Source organism: Thamnophis elegans, chromosome 4, assembly GCF_009769535.1.
Source record: "Thamnophis elegans isolate rThaEle1 chromosome 4, rThaEle1.pri, whole genome shotgun sequence".
NCBI classification, from domain to species: domain Eukaryota; kingdom Metazoa; phylum Chordata; class Lepidosauria; order Squamata; family Colubridae; genus Thamnophis; species Thamnophis elegans.
Genome location: NC_045544.1, coordinates 41,971,194 through 41,995,951, shown reverse-complemented (window position 1 = coordinate 41,995,951; position 24,758 = coordinate 41,971,194). Strand labels below are relative to the sequence as shown.

At 42.0% G+C, this 24,758-nt stretch overlaps 1 protein-coding gene across 1 annotated transcript in view; it reads right to left on the bottom strand.

Moving 5' to 3' along the window:
* The window catches only part of L3MBTL3 (L3MBTL histone methyl-lysine binding protein 3), a 103,955-nt gene that overhangs the window by 51,977 nt on the left and 27,220 nt on the right, over positions 1–24,758 (bottom strand). The window contains exons 3-7 of the mRNA XM_032216310.1: positions 12,582–12,693; positions 4,842–5,001; positions 3,343–3,466; positions 2,380–2,464; positions 425–516 (exon numbers count right to left, since the gene is read on the bottom strand). Coding sequence (XP_032072201.1) covers positions 425–516; positions 2,380–2,464; positions 3,343–3,466; positions 4,842–5,001; positions 12,582–12,693 — 573 coding nt within the window. The remainder of the gene's footprint in view (positions 1–424; positions 517–2,379; positions 2,465–3,342; positions 3,467–4,841; positions 5,002–12,581; positions 12,694–24,758) is intronic.

Genomic DNA, 24,758 nt, shown 5'->3' with positions numbered 1-24,758 from the left:
TAAGGAAGTATGAAATAATTCAAACATTATGCATAATAGTGTTTTAAACGGTGGCAACAGCATGCTTAGCTAAATCAACATCAACATTTAAAGTCTGCTGGGAAAAACAAACAGGTTTTCGGCTGCTGTTAAAAAATGTTTAGAAGAGTTAAATACAACTAGAACTCCAAAACTATGTTGTCACTGTGAAAACCTGCCCACTTATATGCGGATTACCTATAACAGAATACCACCTGAGATTATCTCCTCTGCATCAGTTATTACATATAAACATAGCAACATCTGTGAACTGCCTTTCATAAGTAAGGGAACTAACATAACCCTATCAACTATGTCAAAATTTTAATTTGCCTTTATTTAAGACAATTATCTAGCAAAGTATACATTCCGCAAACCAATTAATTAGTTTTACAGGAGAGCTTACCTCTTTAAAAATCTTAGGAGGTGCTGCTGTAGCCTTTTCTTCTTCCAAATATGAAGACCAACTCCATGCTTTCTTTCCCTTTGACATTAAAGCTGAAATTAGAAATCAAACTGTTAAAAAAATAGAAAATAAAATCTATTCTCAGAAAACATGTGTAAGCTGTTATCTGCACTCAGGTAACTGTCCCTGGTTTGCTTTCAAACTCATGAAAAGCATCTTATCACCAAGTATAGGGTGATTCTCTTTCCTGCCCCATTCATAAATAATAATTATCTTGGTGAAAAATCTTGTATTACTATTGGGTAAATATAGTAATGTCATCCTATATACTTCAAAACTAGTAACACAATATTACTAAACAGGTAATCTTTGACTTATAGCAGTTCATTTAGTGACCAAAGTTCATTTAGTAACAAAGTTACAACAACACTGAAAAAAGTGCCGTTATGCGTTTTCACTCACCTTTGTAGTATCCCCCATGATCATGTGATCAAAATTCAGACATTTGGCAACTAACTCACATTGTGTTCCAAGGTCATGTTTGCAACCTTTTGACAAACAAAATCAATGGGAATGCCATATTCACTTAACAACCATGTTACTAACTTGTCAACTGTGGTGATTCACTTAACAACTGTGACCAGAATTAAGAAAGTCTTTAAATGGGGAAAAACTCACTTAATAAGTATCAAAACAACAGAAATGTTGGGGTCAATTGTGGTTGTAAGTTCAGGACTATCTGTATTTGTGTGAACAGCACCACAACAGCTTGCTGTTAATTAAGACAGCAGGGATAGTAGATGATTACCATCAAAGTGAAAATTATAGATCCGCTTACAGGTAACGATTACTGCCTAATCTTATTATTTTCCTTAAAGAAGCATATTCACCCCTTTAGGAAACTGACTCCACAGTAATAGCATTTTACTACTTAGTTAACATTTTGGATTTGTCACTTTTTAAAATATGCAACACTTAATTTTCTACAGGTTCCAAAAATTAGCTGAACAATTTCACCTAGGTGGAATAGAAATCCCCATCAGTGTTCAGGAAAGAGAATAATCTTAATTTCATTTATACTTTTATTTTAAACTCTCCTATGGAATGGGAAACATTAAAGGCAGAATATTTGAAGCTTTTAATAAAACTTGTAAGCACTTGAAGGGCGATGCTCTTCAATTTTTTCTTTTACAAAACACTTTTACAAAATAGCTATGTGTAGGATAGCTATTATAATAAAGTGATATCATTGACTACATATGATAGTATATTATTTTAATTAATTAATGTAATATTTTTATAGCCATCTATTTCACTTTAGTGACTCTGGGCAGCATACCTAATAATCAAGAATGTATAAAAACTGATTGAAAACAATAAATTTAAATCAAAACAGAAACAAAATAAATCATTAAAAAACCAATGGCATAAAAACAGAGTGCATCATATAACCATCTAACAGGCTCTACTGTATCATAGCATCACTATGCTAGTTGATAAAGCTATGTTTGAAGGCAGGGGTGGACAACTATGGCAACTTTTACGACTTGTGGACTTCAACTACCAGAATTCCTAAGCCATCAAGGGAATTGAGGTCCACAAGTCATAAAAGTTACCCTCCCCTGTTTTAAGAGCTTTCTGGAAAACTAACAGAATTGGGATCAATCTCACGTTGGGAGTGGGGGGGGGGGGGTTGATGTTCCAGAGGGTGGAGGCTGCATCAATTTTATCAACCAAACACACAGTGGGAATGTTCATCTATGGCATTATGGAAAATCAATGATCCGAAGATATTTGCAAACAGTATAAATATGTAAAATTCACAGATTCACATAATGTGGTTGTTCACTTCTGATTGTACACTTAATCAATCCATTTACCTCAAGACATATTTTAAGTTTTTTGAGGAACTGAAGGAAAAGTTTATTCTGCTAAAGTATTATAAATCAACTTACTTTGTTTTAAAATTGCCACCTCTCGTTTCCTTTTCCGTGTGGCTCTTTGAGATACTCTCAGTATTCTTCCTTCAGCATTGTCTTCCTAAATTGCAAAATTAAATATTGCGACTGGCATAATTATCATTTATGATTGATTATCAAACAAAGAAGTTCCTGTTCTGACAGTATTTTGAATATTTAAATATGAATTCAGTTCATGTAAAAATCAATGGAAAATGAAGTACCAGCTTGCAGAGTGGTTTTTGATTAAACTAGGAAGATAGCATTATGAACAACTTAAGAATACCATGAAACCAGATGTATGAATAAAATTCAGTTTTGATTTGCAATATTAAACAGTGAACTACAATACAGGACATTCCTAATTATTCTCTCAATACAAGAGAGAATAATAATAATATGCTCTCTGTAGGACACTTTAAAAAAATGACTACACTGTAGACAAGATGTATACTTTACTATTCTTACTCTATCTACATGAAAATAAATGCACTAGTCAGAAGAGTGGTATATATTTCTTTAACACTAGCCCAACCACAACCACAACATCCAATTGGGCAAGCATTCATAACATTTGTCAATAACAAAATTAAATGATTGTTCGTTTATCAATCAAATGATTGGAATGCCATGATATTGCTGAATTTTACAAGATTTCAATATTTTTATATCTTATAAGATTTCTAATAAAAAATCAAGTTCATTGGGGGAAGGGGAGTTATTTGAGGCTGCGGAAATATCACGTAGTCCAGAAATCTCATGAGATTGGGGCAAATCAGTTAAATTTAGTTAAATCAGTTAAAACATACCACTCCATTTATGGTTTGTTCAATCGACTACTGAACAAATAATGATTGGCAATGGGCTTAAAGCGCGCAGGTTTTACAGGCAGGGACTACTGAACAGTACTAAACTACAAGAAATGGTCTAATCTAGAACAATCGACTGAAAAATACTAACTGTTTCTTTATCTTTTTCTTCAATAACCTCTCCTTTGGATGGCAGTTTGCTTTTTCTCTTTTGAACGCCCTTAGAATAGTCTTCGTCACTGCATTCTGACACGTCTTTTTCCTCCTTTGATTCCCTAGAATGAGAATTAAATTGCATTAATTACCACAAGGAAAAAGTTGTGATACACAAAACAAGACTTTGCATCTTTCAAACCTTTCCTTTCCTATTTCTCCTCAAAGCGCATACTTTAAAAGGGCATTTTAAAAGAAAAGAAATAGCAAATTTGAATGCTGTCAAGTGGAATAATAGAAAGATTGCAATCCCTTGAAAGATTGAAGAGATTATTATGTAAGACAGTAAAATAAATTTCTCAAATGAGCACAGTAAAAACAACTGTGCAATAATTATTTGCATTAGTGATAAACTGAACTACACTATTACTAACAGAAAACAGAAAATATGCTCTTTTTAAATTAATGCATAGTCCTGAATAAAAACCATGACTTTCCTGCCATAAATTCCAATACAATGGACTGTAGCTAAATAGAATTTTTACAAAATCAAAGTGAATAATGCAAATTTTTTTGATCATACACTCATAAACTAAGTAAAATTCTATGAATAAATACTGGTGCTGCAATTTTTAACTAGAAGTCAAACTTACTGGAATTTATTTTTTTAATAGATATGTATCAGAACTGTTCAAATTCTTATAGCACTCAGGAATGTGAATGAAGCAGCTATCTTTGACAGCCATGTGTTTTTCTTTTGCAGGTTTACTTCTGCTGCTTCTTTTAAAATGCTTCTGAATATCTTATGCTCCTGTTCTCTTTCAAAGAATATGACTGCACTAATATACACAAGATTGCACCCAAGGCTGTATCCTGTTGACACTTAGCTATGAATTATTCTGAATGGTAATCAAACATGCAACTATTCTGGCAGATTTATATTATGCTCACAAACAAACAGTGGTAATTATCGAGGAAAATATGGCTTCTCTGACATGTGTAAGGTCAATACTGTTTCAAGCTCTTGGGGATTCTTTTATTTATAAACTTGTTTAAGTAATTGTCAAAATCATATTCCTTGTTTTGTATAACCGAATAGGGGTCAATAATGTGGTATCAAAAGCTCTACCCTATGTACAGTATCCCCAAATGGCATTCTAGAAGTCGCATAGAAACATTCTTATTAAATACATGTTTGAATTCTTGTGATATCACCGGTGTTCTAGCCCTGGAATTTATTACAGGTGGATGGTTTCACCTGCAACCACTATAAGGATTTTATGATGGCACCTAGTGCCTCTAATATCCCCCTACTTTTTCTCCTTTGCTTCACACAAAAAACCCCAGCAGTAATTAACAATAATAATACAACATAGATTCCATTTTTTTAAAATCAACTGACAGCTCAGCAAGTATTTTTATCCAGTGTTCCCTTAGGCGACAACAGAATTTATACTTGCCATGATACTGTGTTGTATGTATTCTATTAACTCTTACTTGTTTTTAAATAGATGGGCACATTTCTGGCTGCAAGTTCTTTCTCCAGCTACAAACTCCACTGATGTTCCAGATTGAAAACAATTTTCACAAAAATGAAGCCCATCTGCCTTTGCAGTTTCCTTCAATTTTGGTGATACTTCTGTTTTTTCTGAGAATGCTACACAGCAGAAAGACAGCAGTGAATTTTCAAGATGATATGCAGGTGAAGCAAAAAAAGATAATGAATTATGTCAAACAAAATGACCAAGTCTTTTAACTGGGAAACACACCTAGTATAATGTCTGCCATTCCTTAAAGCAGCCATATCTTTACCCAGGATTGTGTGGCTGCTTTTGCAGCTGTAGGACAATCTATAGACAAAAAGCATATTTGGCTGATGTGTTACAACTTTCATGCTTCAAAGCATCTTTTTGCTTTTGAGTTCAACCTCCTGCACCTCTTTAATTACTGATAAACATTTATCAATTATTTCAGGCTTCCCACAAGCAATCAGTGCTGACACTTTAGGAAAATCTTACAAGCTTCATCTAAACCATTTATTCAACAACAAGCTTATTTCTCTGAGTGATGATGAACAGTTCAATAAAGATTTCAATACAGTGTGCATCTGCTGTAAAAGTCAACTGTGTGTCAAGGATAATAAGAATTTGTATGAAAATAGAGAAGCCAATATCATAAAACTATAGTTTTGTTTTTGTCTAGTTTTTAATTTTTAATCTGTATAGTTTTTGTTAGGTAAGCTCCCCATTGGGAGAGCGAGTGCATTCAGAGAAGCGTTGTGAGATTGGTGTTGGAGAACACACAGACCAGCATACAGAGACACTGCAGTTTAAATAGGCTTTTACTTTCATGGAAATAGAGGTATCAGAGTCCATCAAACAGTCCAAGTCATACATGGTTAAGACAGTCAGTCATCAACGTCTTTCAGTTAAGGGATAATTCAAATAACATAGTCCATAATCATACAAACAGTCCGGTACACAAAGTTTGCTAGCAGTTGCAAAACTTACAATAGCTCACGCTGATCACTATACGGCACTTCTAACAGCCAGCTTCCAAACACTCAGATCAGATCAGCATCTAATAGTGATTCTGGCTCCATCTTATGGTCGCTTGAGGAAACAGCAACCAATCACATTTACAGCATGATTTAAAGAAACAGGTACAGCATTGTTACATGATTTATATATTGCCAACCCAACCGTTAGATTATATTCCTAATATTCTCCCCTTTGGGTAGGACAATATATAAATTTTACAATCTTAATCCGTATTCCTCGCAACAACGTTTATGCTTTATATTACCTTGGGCCTTAGTAAAATGATCTGTAATGTTATGTTCAGACATGCAGTACTCCAGTGAAACTAATTTACCATTCATAATTTGCCTTACATTTTGATATCTTAGATCAGTGTGTTTTGACCTAGTTTTTATAGCAAGATTGGATGCCATCTGAATTGCTGCTTGATTGTCTTCATAAACAACAATAGGCTCTCGTACATTAATTCCCATATACAGTAGGAGTTGTTTGTAACAAATCAAATCCGTACATAATAATGACAAGAATTCAGCCTCCATAGTTGATAAACTTAACTGTTTTTGTCTAATAGACTGCCATCTAATTAGTGCTTTTCCCAGGAATACAACAAACCCTTATGTTGATTTCCTTGTAGACACATCTGTAGCAAAACTTGCATCAGCATATGCAGTTAAGCTCAGATCATCCTTAGGTTCTAAATACAATGCATAATGCATCGTTTGCTTAAGATATCTTAATATCCTCTTAGCAGCTTGCCAGTGCCTTTCAGTAGGTTCAACATTAAACCTGACTAATTGATTTACACTATATGCTATGTTGGGCCTTGACCAATTACTCAGATACGATAAGCTACCAATTAATGATTGATAAACACCTTTATCAAATATAGGGCTTTGTTCGTCATTGTGGCTAAACTCTTGGCCCATTAGAGTTTTCGCCGGTTTACACAGTTCCATCCTAAACATTCTGAGTAGCTGGTAAATCTTCTCAGTTTGTGAGATTTTGTATCCTCCCCTAGTTTTATTTATCTGTAAACCAAGATATTGCCTAATCTCACCAAGATGTTTTATACTGAACTTCGTCCTTAACAGTGTTATAATCCTCATAGCTTCTTGCTCAGTTTTAGTGATTAATGCTATGTCATCAGTGAACAATAGCAACAATGAAATCACACCATCACTTTCTTTCTTAAACAAACATGGATGAGCCATGCCAGCTTTAAAACCTATCTTAGTTAACTTTTAACTATACATTGATTCCATTCATAACCTGATTGCTTCAAGCCATACAGATTCTTTTTCAACCTCCAGCAATCAGTTTTGAATCCTGCAGGCTTCTGTAAATATATAGTATGCTGCAACAGTGCATGAAGATATACTGTCTCTACATCTAAATAATTAACTATATATTCATTCTTAGCTGCCCACACTAATGCTGCATGTAACGTTGTAGCCTTTAAACTAGGTGCAAAGACCTCATCATAGTTATTGACTGACTGAGCAAACTCTTGTGCAACTAACCTGGTTTTATGGGTAACAGTCCCATCCACACTATTTTTAATTTTGAAAATCCATTTACAACCAATGGCATGTTTACCTGGTGGTAACTTTACATTTTCATATACTTCTAACTTTTGCAATGATTTTAATTCCTTTTCCATTGCATCTTTCCAAGCTTTCTGTTCCTCAGAGTTAATTCTTGGTAATTAGCAGGAACCTTATTTGCCTGACATGCTATAGACACCTGATACCTGTCAGGTGGTCTCGTTACATGAGTTGAACGTCTAGGTATTTCAGACTCACCAGTGGACTCTCCTGTATAACCTGTTCTTGTTCTTCTGGTTCGTCCTGTAACTGTACTTCTTCCTTAATTTCTTTAATTACTGGTTTTACTACCTTATCATTAGAGACTACTTGAGTGTCGATAATTACATTCTCATTTGTTTCTAATTTATTCCACCCCACGTGTTCCATAAACCTAGCACTAGCGCTACAGTAAACCTTAGCTGTGCCTTTCTGCCAAAACCTAAATGATCTATGGTTAGCCTCATATCCTACAAAAAATAACTGTCGAGCTCTATGTTGCCCTTTCAGTCTCACTTGTGATGGTATATGCATCCATGCTGGGGCTCTGAATGTATGTAGGTAACTCAAATCTGGTTTTCTGCCATGCCACCTAGTGAATGGCAATTCATCGGTTGTTGTATTCGCCACATTATTTAAAACATGGTTACTACACATCATAGCTTCACCCCACAGTGTTTCCGGCAAACCTGAATCAGCTATTATAGTTCGAGCCATGGCCTGTAATGTTTGCCCCCTTCGTTCTACAAAAGAGTTATTTTGTGGCCTATAAGGAGCAGAACACTTGTGCTCTATTCTAGCTGTTTTTAACATTGTTTGGCATTTATAATTGGTAAACTCTGTCCCATTATCAGTAACTACAGTAATAACCTTGGCTTTCATCTTTCTTTCCACAAACCTCAGCCAATTAAAGAAATTCTGAAACGTTTCTGTTTTGTTTTTCATTAAGTAACAGAAACCGTATCGGGAATAATGATCCATGATATTCAAAAAATAAATTGCACTTCCCAAACTGGGTTTCTTAGGTCCTATTATATCAGCAAAAACAACCTCCAGAGGTTGTTTTGTTTTAAAACCATTCAGTCTGTTTGCTGGAGTAACTTTGCTTTTCTCCTGATTGCAAACATTGCAGTTTAAATATTTTCTGCATGGTTTTATTTTTACTCCCTCTGCCAACTTAACGGTTTGTTGCAGCAACTTGAAATTAATGTGCCCCATGCGTCTATGAAGTAAATGTATACATTCATCATGGGGTTTAACATTATGATAAGCTGTGTTAGCCATCTGGCCATCCGGTATAACATATAAACTGTTTTGTAAGGTAGCAGTAACCCTGTTACCCTCCTTTTCAATAATACAGATATCTCCCCTAAAGGTTACCACATAGCCAATCTTAGCTAAAGTCCTAACCAATAGTAAGTTGAATTTTAGGTTAGGTACATATAACATTGGTAACTGCTCATTTAGGAATGAACAATATGTGTTATCTTCACCAGACACCCTCACCTTCCATCCATTTGCCAAAAATACATGTTCCTTGCTTGTGGTCATTTTTACAAACCTTTTTCTATCTCTAGCAATGCACTGTGATGCACCACTATCAACAACCCACAAATCATGGTTTACCGGAAAATTGCTAGACATAGGCAAAGTAGACATAGCTAAGTTGACATTAGCATTTTTTCTAGCTCTTCCCACATTCTGTTGTTTTGCCTTTTTACAGAATCTAGCTATATGTCCCTTAGCCCCACAAGAGAAACATTTTCGAACAGTATAGGCAGTAGAAGGTGACTCCTCATATTGTGGTGGTTTCTCTCTCAGTTGTTCTCTTTCCATCCTTCTTCTTGACTCTTCCAATAGTCATGCAGAAATGTCAGTCAATGTTAGTTCATTTTGGGTTAGGACTTCAAGAGAAGATACAAAAACATCATAACACTCATCCAGCGAGGAGAGTATGATATAAACTTGATGTAGCTCAGAAAAAAATAGTTCTTTTTCATGTACCTCCTGGAAAACACCTTTCATAAAGTTTAAATGAGCTAACATATCTCCACCTTTCAGAAGACGTGCCCTAAACAGTTTGCGTGTAAGATGTATGTGTGCACCTAGTGTCACGTACATAAATCCTCTTCAAATTCTCCCAACATCTTGCAGCAGAATTTTCTCCACGAATGTGTACTAATTGATGATCATTCAGTGTTAGACCAATTATATACAACACCCATTTGTTGCATCGCTGAAAATCTGCTATCTTCTTGGCATCATCATCGTTATCTGGATTCCAAGCAGTTACATCCGGTGGATTCTGTACAGCATCCCATAAACCTTCCCTACTCAGGAGTAGACTGCATTTCATAGACCAGGAAACATAGTTTGTTCCATCCAACCAGGTTATTATCGATAGGCTTGTTGATGGGTCGCTCGCCATCTTCTCCAGGATAGTAACAATCACTAACGAAACAGCAGTCTGTATGCGGTATTGTGTATCAACACCAACTCTCCTTTAGCTACGTCTGATATAACCTGGGCCCATAACCAGTGTTAGGTAAGCTTCCCGTTGGGAGAGCGAGTGCGCTCAGAGAAGCGTTGTGAGATTGGTGTTGGAGAACACACAAACCAGCATACAGAGACACTGCAGTTTAAATAGGCTTTTACTTTCGTGGAAATAGAGGTATCAGAGTCCATCAAACAGTCCAAGTCATACACCGTTAAGACAGTCAGTCATCAACGTCTTTCAGTTAAGGGATAATTCAAATAACATAGTCCATAATCATACAAACAGTCCGGTACACAAAGTTTGCTAGAAGTTGCAAAACTTATAATAGCTCACGCTGATCACTATACGGCACTTCTAACAGCCAGCTTCCAAACACTCAGATCAGATCAGCATCTAACAGTGATTCTGGCTCCATCTTATGGTCGCTTGAGGAAACAGCAACCAATCACATTTACAGCATGATTTAAAGAAACAGGAACAGCATTGTTACATGATTTATATATTGCCAACCCAACCGTTAGATTATATTCCTAACAGTTTTAATAGTTTAATATATTGTAATTGTTATTCTGTTTCATAATCTGTAAACCATCCGGAGTCACCTTATAGTGGAGATGGGTGGCATAAAACTTTAATATATAAAGAAATAGATTAATAAATAAATAAAGATCTTATATAAATAAATGTTGCAGCCACATCTAGAATATAGTGTGTAGTTTTGGTTACCACATCTTAAAAAGGATATAGTGGAACTAGAGAAAGTTCAGAGGAAAGAAACTAAGTTGATGAAAGGACTGCATCTTACAAGGAAATGTTGCAAGTTGGTGTGTGTGTGTGTGTGTGTGTGTGCGCGTGTGTGCTTATTTTAGAAAGGAAGCTAAATATGGTGTACAAAACTGTACATGATATGGATAAGGAGAAGCTGTTTTCCCTCCCCAAAATACTAGACGCAGATGTTAATGAAAATGAATCTTGGAAGAATCCAGCAATACAAAATGAAGTATTTTTACACCATAAATAATTAAAATTTGGAACTATGAGATATAATGGTGGCTACCAACCCAGCTGGTTTCAAAAAAGGGTTGGCCAAATTTATGGAATAATTCTTTCTTGTGTAACTGGTTGGCCACTGCGAGGACAGATGGATGAATTACCTAGATTGACCAACAGTCCAATCCAGCAAGATACTTTTTAAGTTCTTACATTTAAATTACTACTTATATCAAGAAAGCTTAAGAACTTTGTAAAAATATTCTATCAAACAGATTTCAATATATAAAAGCTATTGGACTGGATCCCAGATGAGCAAAGTTCTGCTCACTGGAACTCACAAGAGAAATAAGGACATGTGTTTTTTGATGAATTTGCCATTTTCCTGCAGAGATGCTCCAGAGGACTGTGGAGCAGCATGAAGGTTGCAAGGCAACAAGAGAATTCACAAATTAAATCTCCTTTAGACTTTCTCTATTCGTAAGATTTTGCTGAACCTGGTCTCTTTCATAAATGAAAGATAGGCTCCTTTTCCTGGAAGTGTAAGTCTGTATACATCCAGCATTTAGAACAGGAATGGGCAATATTCTAGTTATTGGGGAATCAAATATAAACTTTGGGGGAGGGTGAAACCATAGTGAGCAGAAAAATGAGTGAGCAGAGCTGAAGTAGTTGAAATAATTTGTCTTTTTTCCTAAATTGGGTTAAGGCCACTTTGGGGCTTACAAAACAATTTCCAGGGCTTCCCACACAGCCTTATACATCCCTGAGGCTAGAAACTGTTCAGCCCAGAACACAATTTAATTCAGCAGCTCTTTTCTGAAATATTCAGAATCCTATCACCTGGTACTTAATTGGTTCTTATTAGTTTTCCATGGGCATAAAAAGAAGATTGTGTTTTAGCTTCACCACAGACAAATATATAGGAACCACAAACACTTTAAATAATCTATGGAACTGCCTTCTCTGATTCTTTTATCTGGTGCCACTTTTATTTTTAGTTCAGTCTTCGGATTATGGCTTAACTATTTCAAGAGACAAAATATGATTCTGTGAGCTAAGAGATGGTGTTGCACATTACAAGAAAGCAGAAGCTGCAACCTTCTTCTAAGCAAAATCCATTAACAGTAACATTTTATTTTTAATATAAATCCTGTTAATTTAGCACCAATGTTTGTGTGAATGTTTTAACTGCATTTCACCTGACTATTGTCTCCGGACTATGAGAGCAAACATTTGATCAGGATTGGGGCTCCATCTGGCAGACAAACAGGTCTAGTCCTTTCTTTCCCTTGTGGCTATAGCAGGGAAGGTAGAACAGCATGGTTTTTTTAAGGAAGAATGCTTGGATTATGCCAAATGCGTATCTCTGGTCTTGATCTTCACTTCCTCCTTCCTCTCCCATTACTTGCTACCCCAAACTGATTAAAAATGGGAAATTACGCTAACATTGTGATTCATTCTTTGAAACAGAGTTTAGAGTAGAACAATTCTGCTCAGATGCCTTCGCTTCTTATTTCAAATGTATGCACAACAGAAATTATAACCTTGCTTAGGACAGCTGGACACACTGATATCCATATAAAATTGTGATGCCAAGAAACAAAATTAAAATCACTGCACTGACCTTCTTGGACAGTTGGCACCATCCAAGTTGTGGTAGCTGTAGCCTTCTTAACACTTTCCATCTCTGTTACATCAGTGATTACTTCTAGAGCTCCAAATTCATTCACACAAAACTGATTTTAAAATGTGAAAAAATATGAAAAGTATCAATTAGTTTGTATTTTTTACAAAAAAAAACCCCACACACAGTGATATTTATTATTCATCATTATCTCATTACTTATTTAAATTGCCAATGGATTTGATTTTAGACAATAAAACAAGAAGTAGCTTTTATATTGCTATAACCATTGTTCACCAACCAGTCAAATTTGCAATGGCACTGAAAACAGTGACTTACAATTGGATCTCACTCTTACTTCTATTGCTGCATCCTCATGGTCATGTTCAAAATTTAGACACTTGGCAATTGGTACATATTTATAATGGTTGAAGCATCTTAGTGTCTCATGATTGTCATTAGATGGATTGTCCCATCCATCTTCTGGCAAGCGAAGTTAATGGGGGTACTTATGCTGCTGTACCCCATTTGGTACATAATTTATATATTATCTTCTGAATTTTAAAAATAACAGTCTCATCCACTTGAATTGAAATAATAGGCAAAGCATGCTTATCCCTGAGTGCATCTGCCTCAGTGAATGTATTCCTGAGCTGCAAAAGAACGTTGGTCTTACCTGAACGTGTCTTTTAAGAGGAAGGGAGGGAGTGGTCACTTGTGGGTATTCTCAAAGCCTGATTGGTCCAAAGACTGAGAGCAAAGACTTAAATACTGGTGCCTTCCAATCCTGGCCCAGTTTCCTTGAAGTCGAACGGTAGAACTGAAACAACAACAACAACAACAACAACAACCCCCCCCCCGGGACCATCCGGGCCCTCCCATTGGCCCCAACAGAACAACCCCAGGGCGGGTCATGACCATCCCCTCCCTTCCTCTTAAAAGACATGTTCAGGTAAGACCAACATTCTTTTTCTAGAGGAAGGGAGGGAGTGGTCACCTGTGGGACATACCCAAGCTATAGTCCCAGGGAGGGAGAACAAGAAAACCACTTGGGGAGCAAGTGGAGCAGCAGCTGCCACCCTCTGCAAGACCCTCCAACCAAAGGACGCGTCCACGGACACGAAGGCATCCAGGCGATAATGTTGGATGAAAGGCGTCGGAGAAGCCCAAGTGCCCGCACAACAAATGTCCTCAAATGAGGCCCTCGTGGCCCACGCCGCTGTGGTCGCGGCACTTCTAGTAGAATGGGCCGTGATGCCCAACGGGGCCGGCCGTCCAAAAGCCCCGGAAGCCTCCGCAATGGCCTGACGCAGCCAACGGCCGATGGTGGCCAAGGACACCCTAGAACCCAACGTTCCCGGCTGGAACAAAACAAACAAGGTCTTCGACCTACGGACCCCCTCGGTCCGCTGGAAGTAGATCCGCAGAGCGCGGCGGCCCTCCAACCGATGCCCTATCATTGGACGGGCCCAGGCAAAAGTCAGGCAGGACGATCTCCTGAGCCCTATGAAAGGGAGTATTCACCTTTGGGATGAAGGTAGGATCAAGGCGAAGCACAACCCTGTCCTGGTGAAAATGGCAAAGGTCGTCCCTGGAAGACAGGGCGCCCAGTTCTGAAATACGTCGGGAAGAGGTAACCGCCACCAGGAAAGCCACCTTCAGTGACAAGAACCGTAGATGAACAGACCAGAGTGGTTCAAATGGGGCCCCTGTCAAAGCCCTGAGCACCAGGGGAAGATCCCATGAGGGGAACCTGTGGATGGGGGGAGGCCTGAGATTAGCCACCCCCTTTAGAAAACGCTTGATCAGGGGGACATAGGAGAGGGAAGAAGACCCCCCCCAAGATCGACAACAAAGCTGCCACTTTTGTATTCTGCGAAAGCCCGCTGTCAAGGCCCTTCTGGAGGAAGTCCAAGACGTTAAGAATAGTGGCCCTATCGGGAGAAATGCCCAGAAGAGAGCACCACCGGACAAAGGCCGCCCAGGTGGAATTGTAAATGCAGGTTGTCGATGGACGCTGAGACACTTCGATGGTACAAATGACCCCAGAGGCCAGATTAGCCCCCCCTTAGAAGCTGCCGTTCAAGAGCCAGGCGGTCAGATGGAGCCACTGGGGCTCCGGGTGAATCAGAGCCCCCTGCAGCAAGACCACCTCCCCCCACGGAATCCTCCACGGAGAGGCCACTGACAGCTGGACCAGGTCTGCGAACCAGGGCCTCCTGGGCCAATAAGGGGCCACCACAATGACCAGGGCCCTCTCTGCCACCACCTTCCTGACGGTCCCTGGGAGGAGGGGAATGGGAGGGAATGCATAAAGAAGGCCCTCGGGCCACCGGCTCCTGAGGGCGTCCGTGCCCTCCGCCGACCTGGACTGGAAACGGGTGAAAAACCGAGGAAGTTGGGAGTTCACGGGCGAGGCGAACAGATCCACCAGAGGAGTCCCGAACCTCTGACAGATCCTCCAAAACAGCGACAGGTGGAGCTGCCACTCGCCATTGTCCAGAGTCACCCGATTCAGCCAATCCGCCTGGACGTTGGAGAGCCCGGAGATGTGTTACGACATCAAAGACAACAGGTGCCTCTCCGCCCAGGAGCCCAGCCACAGAGCCTCCAGCCAGAGGGCCCGCGAGTGGGTCCCCCCTTGATGACTGATGTGGGCCTTGGGGGCCACATTGTCCATCAGGAGAAGCACGTGACGCCCCTCCACCGTGGACTGAAAATGACGCAGAGCCAGGCGGCCGCCTTCAGCTCCAGCCAATTTATGTTGTGGCGGAGATCTGAGGCCGTCCACCTGCCCTGAGCCATCCGAGAATCCACCAGGGTTCCCCACCCAAACAGACTCGTGTCCATGGTGATGGTCACCCTGTCCAGCTCCTAGAAGCAGCAGCCCCGCTGAATGGTGTTTGATGTTTATTGGTTTTGTTTATTGGTCTTGTATGTATGCCGCCCACTCCCGAAGGACTCCAGGCGGCTTACAATAAACAAGGGAAGGGGATAAATAGACAAGACAACACTTTAAAATACACAACATTCACAGTTACCGTGGGGCTGGGTATTTCAAAGCCCCCCGGCCTTCTGGAGCAGCCAGGACTTAGTGGCTTTGCGGAAGGCCGGGAGGGTAGTAAGGGTCTGGATCTCCACGGGGAGATCGTTCCAAAGGGCTGGAACTGCAACAGAGAAGGCTCTCCCCCGGGGAGTCACCAGCCGACATTGGCTGGCAGATGGAATCCGGAGAAGACCTAACCTGTGAGATCTGATCGGTCTATGGGAGGTAATCGGCAGGAAGCGGTCTCTCAGGTACCCAGGTCCAATGCCATGTAGGGCTTTATAAGTAACGACCAGCACCTTGAAGCGGGTCTGGAGACTAATGGGTAGCCAGTGCAGCTCACGGAGGATAGGTGTAACGTGGGTGTACTTGGGTGCACCCACAATCACTCGTGCGGCTGCATTCTGGACTAGCTGAAGTCTTCAAACACTCTTCAAGGGCAGCCCCATGTAGAGCGTGTTACAGTAATCCAGTCTTGAGGTCACAAGGGCATGAGTGACTATCTGAAGGGCCTCCCGATCCAGGTGGGGTCGCAATTGGTGCACCAGGCGAACCTGGGCAAATGTCCCCCTGGTCACAGCCGACAAATGATGTTCTAAAGTCAGCTGTGGATCCAGGAGGACTCCCAAATTGTGAACCCTGTCTGAGGGGCGTATAATGGCTGGGGAAAGCCACCACGCCAGAGACACCCGGACCCCCACCGGGAGACAGAGAGTCCGAAGAGAATTGCTCAGTTGCCCCCTCTGAAAGGGGATGAGTTCCCACTGGAGAGGCCGAAGGTGAAGCCTGGCCCACGGGACAATCCCGATGCAAGAGACCATCTTGCCCAATAACTGTGACAGAGAGAGGACCGAAGCTAACTGCCTTCCGCGAACACTTTCCGCCAGTTGACGAAGGCTGCTCTGACGTTCCTGGGACAGCCGCACCACCCCCAACACGGAGCCTATGACCATCCCCAGGTGGAGAATACGTTTGGAGAGGGAAAGATGGCTCTTGGCAAAGTTCACCGAAAAGCCCAGGTTCTGAAGGCTCCGAATGGTGAGCCGAAGATCCGAGACGGCCTGAGGAAGAGACCCCGCCTGAACCAAGACATCGTCCAAATAACATTGGAGCCGCACTGGGATGGAACGCAGGTGAGCTGCCAGGGCCGCCAGAACCTTTGTGAAAGTCCGGGGAGCCGAGGCCAGCCCGAAAGGAAGAACCCTGTACTGGTAATGGCGGGTCCCATGCGAGAACCTCAGGAACCTGCAGTGAGCGGGCTGAATAGGTATGTGAAAATAGGCCTCCGTGAGGTCCATGGAGGCCAGGAAGTCCCCTTTCTGTATGCCTTGAAGGATAGATTTGAGGGAGCTTGAGGTCTAGAATCACCCTCCAGCCCCCCATGCTCTTCGGAACCACGAACAGATTGGAGTAGTGGCCCAGGCCCCGTTCCTCTAGAGCAGTGATGGCGAACCTATGACACGTGTGTCAGTGCTGACACGCGTAGCCATTTGGGGTGACACGCACAGGATTTCATGCGATTCATCCTCGGCTCCTGCACGGCCGCCGAGGATGAAAGAATTTGTGCTGGAGGAACGGGGGGGGGGGGCGGGACGTGTGATCTCCCCCGCCCACACTCACTTACTGTATCGCCGCCGCCCCTTTCTGAGCGCAGGGGCTGCTGGTAAGGCGTGCGTGCCGTGCGCACACACGTCATCAGCGCGGCGAGGGAGGACCCGCAGGAGAGGAGCGCGGGAACAGTGCGCGCCTCTCTCCAGTCAGGCCAGCACAGAGAGTCTACTCCTGGGACTGTCGGTTACGACCGCACCACAGCAGGGAACAGCGGAGTGCCAACGGGAACTGTGAGCGCCATTAGCAGCAACTATAAATTGCGCAAAATTATGTTTTTGTCGAAGTGACACACAACGCGAGTTATGCTCGATTTTTTGCCGATTTTTGACACACCACGCCAAAAAGGTTGCCCATCACTGCTCTAGAGGAACTGTCTCCACTGCCCAAATGTCAAGAAGGTGGGCGATCGCCTGATCCATCAGGCAGCGAAGCTCCAGGCTCCGAGAGGGAATGACCTGAAGAGGTTCGGAGGGGTGGAGAGAAATTCTAACCTGAGACTGTGAGGAACCGTGGCTCGGACCCAAGCGTCCGATGTGATCTCGTCCCATTGATCCACATAGAGGGAAAGGTGGCCGCCAATGGGATGACTTGGGTTCGAGTCACTTCCCCCTGCGGTAGGGACGGCCGCCTCCTCCACGAAAGGGCCACCTGGACTGGTTCTGGAAATGATTCCTGTCCTGAAAGGACGACCTGGGGAACTGCCTATCAGAGCGGAAAGAAGAAAAACGCTGGTTATAGTCATAATCCGCAGTCCTATACCTATGCCTACGGTAAGGGTGAGACTTAGTCTCGAGCTTCTTAGCGTTAGAAGGAAGAACCTTCTTCTTGTCCTTATCCTCTACTAGAATGGGGACGAGGGCCTCCCTGAAAAGATTGGGTCCCTTGAAAGGAGTGGCCGCCAAGTCCCACTTAGTCTTGTTATCCATCTGCCAGTGACGCAGCCAAAGGAGCCTGTGAGAGGTGACAGAAGTGGCTAAGGCACTGGACGCAAACTTGACCATGTCCAGGGTTGCATCGGCGGAGAACTGGCAGGCCGCCATGATCTTGAAGAGATCCTGGTGGAACTGCTCGTCCTGGATGGGGATGTGCTCCTGGAGCTTCTTAAGCCACATGACAGTGGCACAGTTAAAGTAGGAGGCCAAAGCCGTGGACTTGATAGCCCATGCCGTGGCATTAAAATTCTTCCACAGGGTAAGCTCCGCACACTTATCCTCCAGTTTCAACTTATCCGCCACATTGCCTGATACCACCGGAGAGGAGGAAACAAGGGTGGCCACTGGGTTGTCAATGGCCGGCAGCTGAATGGTTTGAGCAAAGGTTTGCTCCACATTATAGTGCCGGTGGTCATTACTCCCAGGAGCCGAGAAATTGGAGGGGTGAGCCATTGGTTGGTCAAGACCTCCAGAAACAGGGGAGGAGCCGGAATCTCCTCCTTGTTTGTGGCCGTGGCAGAAAACATGGCCATGTCAGGATCCCGGGGGGGGGGGGGGCACCAAAGAATCCCCCGTTCCTACCTTGGTGGTCTGCCTTGCCTTGCCTTGTCCAAGAGGATTTTGAACATGGCTGGAACAAAGAGGCCCTTAGAAGAGGGCTCATCTGGAAGACCCGCAGTCTCATCATCCAAGAAGCCCATGTCCTGGAGGTTCTCCACCCCCAAGAACGAAGCCTCACTAACCATGGAAGGAGAGGAAGCCCGATACTGGGCCCTGCCTAGCCCCCCATGCCTGGAAGAAAGGGAGCCCTTGTCCCGCTGGGCAATGCCCCGTGAAATGGCTGCAGAAATAAGCCTTTTAATACCTTCAGGGAGGTTATCCAAATCCTCTACATCCCCATAAGCAGAACTAGGCCCCTGAGGCACCAACCTGTGAGAGGTACAGGGGCCCCTAGACTTACCTTCCAAAGGATCACCTGAAGGGGAGGGGGAACCCCTCCTCCTGGAAAAGGCCTGAGGCCTGCCAGGGGAGCTCGAGGAGGAAGAAGGGCTAAACCCCCTAGGGGAAGACCGGCTAGAAATAGGCCCGAGGGGGGACCTGGACCTGTCTCAGGATGAGGGCCTGGCTGACTTGGCCTGCCTCTCTGTCCTGGCAAACGTCTTCTCAATCGCCCTATGCTGCCTGGCCTCTTCCCTGTTGGAGGACCTAGAAGGGCGCTGGGCAGCCAAGGATCCGGGGGGGGGGAACCCCCTGCCCTACCTCCTGCTCCAGAGCCTCCTCACCCCTGATCAGGCCCACCACCTGGCCCTGGGGGATCTCCACTTGCTCGTCCATAGCTACTCACGTGCCCGATGAGGGAAGCAGGAACACGGGCCTCTGTAGGCCCCGCCGGGACCAGGGCCCAAAGTCTGTGGAGGAACTAGGGCAAACTCCCCTTTTCAGGCCTCACCGTCGCTGCAGGCCGAAAAGAGGTCCCAAGCATGTGGTGGCAGCCAAAATCGCTGCCGGAGCTCTGTGCGCCCTCGCGAGGCCACCAACAATCACAAGCGGCTCAGCCGGACTTCCAGGGGCCAGCGCTGCACAAAACACAGTCGGGGAGAGCCACGCGGCACTCAGGCACGCTCTCCTCACCCTCGCTCGTCCCCCTCAATAGCAAGCGAAATTTCGGCGGAGTGGCAGTCGCCTGGAGCGATCGGCTGCTCTGTGGGCGCCTTGTGCGCTCCACATGGCGCCAAAGCTGCTGCCGCCGCCGTTCCTTACCGGGAAAGCTGCTCCTTTAGCAGGTGAAAATGGGAGCTGGCACCTCCGCAATCCCGGGGATAGGGCTGAGGCTCCGGGCCCGCGGGGGGGAGGCTAAAATGCCCCACAGGGCCCTCCCCAACCGCCCGAGGCAGAGAACTGTCCCTTGGGGCCACAGCTGCACAATTTAGAATTTAGTAAAACTTTTAAAGTGCCCAATTAAGTCAAATAGAAAACCAGATCGCAATACAATAAAGCCTACCTATGGAATTTTCTCAATAGTACTTGGACCAAGAAAGACTGAGAGAAACTGGGCCAGGATTGGAAGGCACCAGTATTTAAGTCTTTGCTCTCAGACTTTGGACCAATCAGGCTTTGAGAATACCCACAGGTGACCACTCCCTCCCTTCCTCTGGAAAAAAATCTGAGTTTTCTATTTGTTCTTTAAACATTTGTTCCAATTTTATACTGAAGGAGGACCAGAATTCTCAGGAAAGCATGCATATCAAAGAGGAAAATGTTGGGGAAAATTACAGAAAGTGTGAACATAAAATAAACAAAGCTATATAATTAAATGCTAGTAAAATTAAGTAAGGCTATTGAAAAAAAAATAACAGTAGAATGCCAGTACCATCTAGTGGTCACATATAATTCCATTGAAAATACCTTGGAAAATGAACTTTCTGAATAGGACTGATTGGCTTTATGCAGTTTCATTTTTCAACAACAACAAAAAAATCAATTTTTCAAGATAGTATACCAGCATTTTTTCAAAGACAACTGCATAGTAAACTCCTGTCTCTGTTATCTTTTCCTTTCCTTTTTGTTTACCCTCTAGAAAATGTTTGATTGTAAACACCTTGGAGCAGGCGTGTCAAACTCAAGGCCTGGAGGTCAGATTCAGCCTGGAGGGGCTGAATGATCTGGCCTGCAGGGCTGCCCTAGAAACAGTGAAGGACTGGCCCACGGTGCCTGTGTCAATGAAAACAGAGCTCGGGAGGGCTCCCTGCCGGCCTCCCAAGATCCGTTTTTGCTGGCAGATGGTTGCAGGAGGCCTTCACAGCTGAAAACGGAGCTCAAGAGGTGCCCATAGGTGCCCCCAACATGAGTGACATCGAACTGGCCACACCCACCCTGGCCCCCTGTGGTCAAATACAACCCTGATACGGCCCTCAATGAAATCGAGTTTGACACCCCTGCCTTAGAGCTAGGGGCTCTATTTCCTGCTCTGTACATACACACTAACACTTTTATGACGTTCAAGAATGAACAGTATACATAAAAGTTTAGTCTAAAAAACTTTTATGTACTATTCACTCATGTTACACATAATATCAACATCCTAGATATAAAAATTGGTTTGGTATTAGTGCCATTTCAGCCAATGCTAGATTATATAAACATTCTTGATGCAATGTTTCTTTGCTATTGTGCCAAATTTTATTGCTTTCCTGATAAAATTCTACTTGCATTGAGTTTATGCTCTTAAGAGAGGTCCAAATGAAAATAAATGTCTGTTTGTAGGGATATAGAAAGCATAGGCACTCCATTTCAGTGTTTCATTGAGAGAAGTCTTGCTTTGTGAAATGTAAAGCATCGGTACGAGGCTAGTCATCCTTAAACTGGTGCCTTTGCCTTGAAGAAAGTTGCTTCTGTCCATGTGAAAAAATTACTTTGATAGGTCAAGAAAAAAAACCAGCCACTTTGCTCCACTACACCTCGTCCTCGACATATGACAACTCATTTAATGACCATTTGAAATTACAACAGCACTGAAAAAAGTGACTTACGACTGGTCCCTCACACTTACAATTACCACAGGTTCCTTGCAGTCACTTGATTAAAATCAGGGAACTTGGCAACCTGCCTATATTTACAAAGATTGTAGCATCCCAAGGTAAGATGATCACCATTTGCGACCTTCCCAGGAAGCTTCCGGCAAGCAAAGTCAAGGAGGGAAAGCCAAATTCACTTAATGACCGATGGTGATTTACTTAACAAGCATGGCAAAAAAAAAAAAAACCTCACCAAGTCGTAAAATCACTTTGTGACTGAGGTTCTGATCCTGTGTTCGTAAGCGGAGGACTACCTGTATTCAACCATGTAAATTTCAATTTGTGCTTTTCCTTCAAAGTATTGCACTCTCAAAGCAAGGCATATCTGTGACAACTGCACTTAACATGCAGGTGGTTAAAAATGGAAATAGCAGCAGCTGGGAGAGTGGATTAGGACAGCTGCAGAAATAGATGGCAGAATTTAATTATTTTCTCTCCTGCTGTGGTCCTGAAGAGGATCCATCCACCGATATTTGCTTTGAGGGGCAGAATCCTCTGGGGCTCAGCATTCTAAGGCATGTTTTTTGCAGCTGGTTCCTGTTTGCTACCTTAGGTTCTACATATAATCAAAATAGCACCTCCAAGCCTTAAATCTCTGGCACCCCTGCATCACACAATGACAATGGGAACTGCTTGTAAATGGAATGTACTAATATAGATTCCAAGAAAGGAAATGGAATAATTTAAGGCACTTTCAGATAGTTGCAAACCAGATTTGATAATAGATTTATTCCTGGCTAGCTCTATTTGGCCATTAGGTTCTGGCACACATCCTTTCTGAATGTATTCTCAGGCTCAGCTATATCTATTTTCAGAATGCTTTTTAAAATAGATGCATTCACTTGTTTAGTTAGCAATAACAATGTACTAGCATACTTGTAACGTCACTTCGAAAACAAGGCACTTGAAAAGCACACAAGTACACCCCCACCCCCCACCCCAAAAAGTGTTTCACATACTGCTACTTTACCAGGAAGCAATTTTAAATTATTGTAGCTTGTCCGATTTGATTGGAGCACTTGAATCCAAAGGTGATTGTATGTAGTCATCAGAGTGATTCAGAAAAGCAGGGTCCTTCACTTTTATATATGCCCTTCAGTTTGGAAGGTATCAACTTCCAAGTTCTCTACACAGTTTACAGCAATTGTAATATGCTGAAGTGTTTCTGATTTGAACATACTGCTTTGCCTGACAAATGGAAAAGTCCCAAACCTTGAAACTCCACAGCAGAGTACCGCTATATAAAACCCTAATAAGACCACACCTGGAATACTGCATCCAGTTTTGGCCACCACATTGTAAAAAATATGTTGAGACTCTGGATAAAGTGCAAAGAAGAGCAGCTAAGATTATTAAAGGTCTGGAGACTAAAATATATGAAGAAGGGTCGCAGGATTTGGTTTGTCTAGTCTAAAGAAAAGAAGGACCAGGGTGACATGATAGTAAGATTATGGTATTTGAGAGGCTGCCACAAAGAGGAAGGGGTCCACCTATTTTCCAAAGCCCCTGAAGGCAGAACAAGGAACAATGGCTGGAAACTAACCAAGAAGAAAAGCAACCTGGAATTAAGGAGAAACTTCCTAACAGTGAGAACAATTAACCAGTGGAACAGCTTGCCAGCAAAAGTTGTAGCTGCTTCATCACTGGAGGTTTTTAAGAGACTGGACAATCACTTGTCTGAAATGGTATAGGCTTCAGCAGCGGGTTGGACTAGAAGACCTCCAAGGTCCCTTCTAGCTCTATTCTGATTGAGATGAAAGTTACTTATTGCATTAAAAGCCAGACTGCTGCAGCATTTTTATTTCATTTTGTCTGAATGTTTTACTAACACATTTGGATGTTGAAATATTTTGTAACATACGTTTGAAACAAATCTGAATAATGAATGAAAGACCAATTTTCTTGCAGGCAGTCTTCACTTGGAAAAAATGGCTCATGTATGAAATTGCTTTCTATAAATAATCTACCCTTTTATACTAAAAAGAAGAAAAACAACAGTGCAATGTGAATTGTTTTAGATAATTCAAGGGACCTGTATTTTAATGTACTACTAATAAATATTTTTTTCTGGAATCACCTCTGTTTGATCTGTCTTCTTTTGAGGTTAGGAAGAAGTTGCCCACACCAATTAGGATTGTTGTTGGTGTGATTCTAAGCCTTTTCACTTAATACAAATCTTAATTCATTCTTAAATTATAAAAAGCCATCAATTCTGGATCAAGTTAAAGATTTAAAGTTCATAGAATTGCCTTAAGATCCTCTCACAACTACAGAAGAAAGTGTAATTAAAAATACTAGAATGTGCAGAAATGGATAAATTAACACTTAAAATTAAGGAGAAGGAAGAAATAAAATATTTTTTTAACATGGGATTCGTTTTATCAATGGCTAACTAACAGAAACAGAAGCTGGCATTTTAAAAGCTTAAGAGAATGATTAATTATATAAGGAAGGTTTATTGAAACGGAGAAGCAAATCTTACTACTATGTGATTATTATTAATGTTATGAAGATTATTACTATTATTACTATTTCTCAAAATTAACTGTACTCATGCAACACACTGTGTTGATTATTTTGTTTATAAAAAATGTATAAATAAAATATTCAAAATAAAAAAGCCTCTAACTTTGACAGAAAGCTAAAAAGAAAATCATCTCCAAACTATTCATTTTCAAAGTTCTACCCTAAGAACTGCTCTGGTATTTTGCAATGTGGGGCAATCCAAATAAAATTGATCCACTTCCTTGAGTATCATAATTAATGATACCTTTACCACTAAATAAGGGGCAACATCTTTTATTTAATATAATTACTAAAAAGATTGCCCCAAACTACTGTTATTCCAAAGCAGGAGAGTTTCTCCCATGTCTTCCAAGTTAAAGAAACCTGATCAACTATAATAGAGGGTTTGTGCATAATTAGTACAGTATGAGTAAAGTATGAAGTGTATTTAGGTGGGAAGAAGTTGAATGCAAATTCTGGAGTCAGAGAAGACTAAGCAATGACAAAC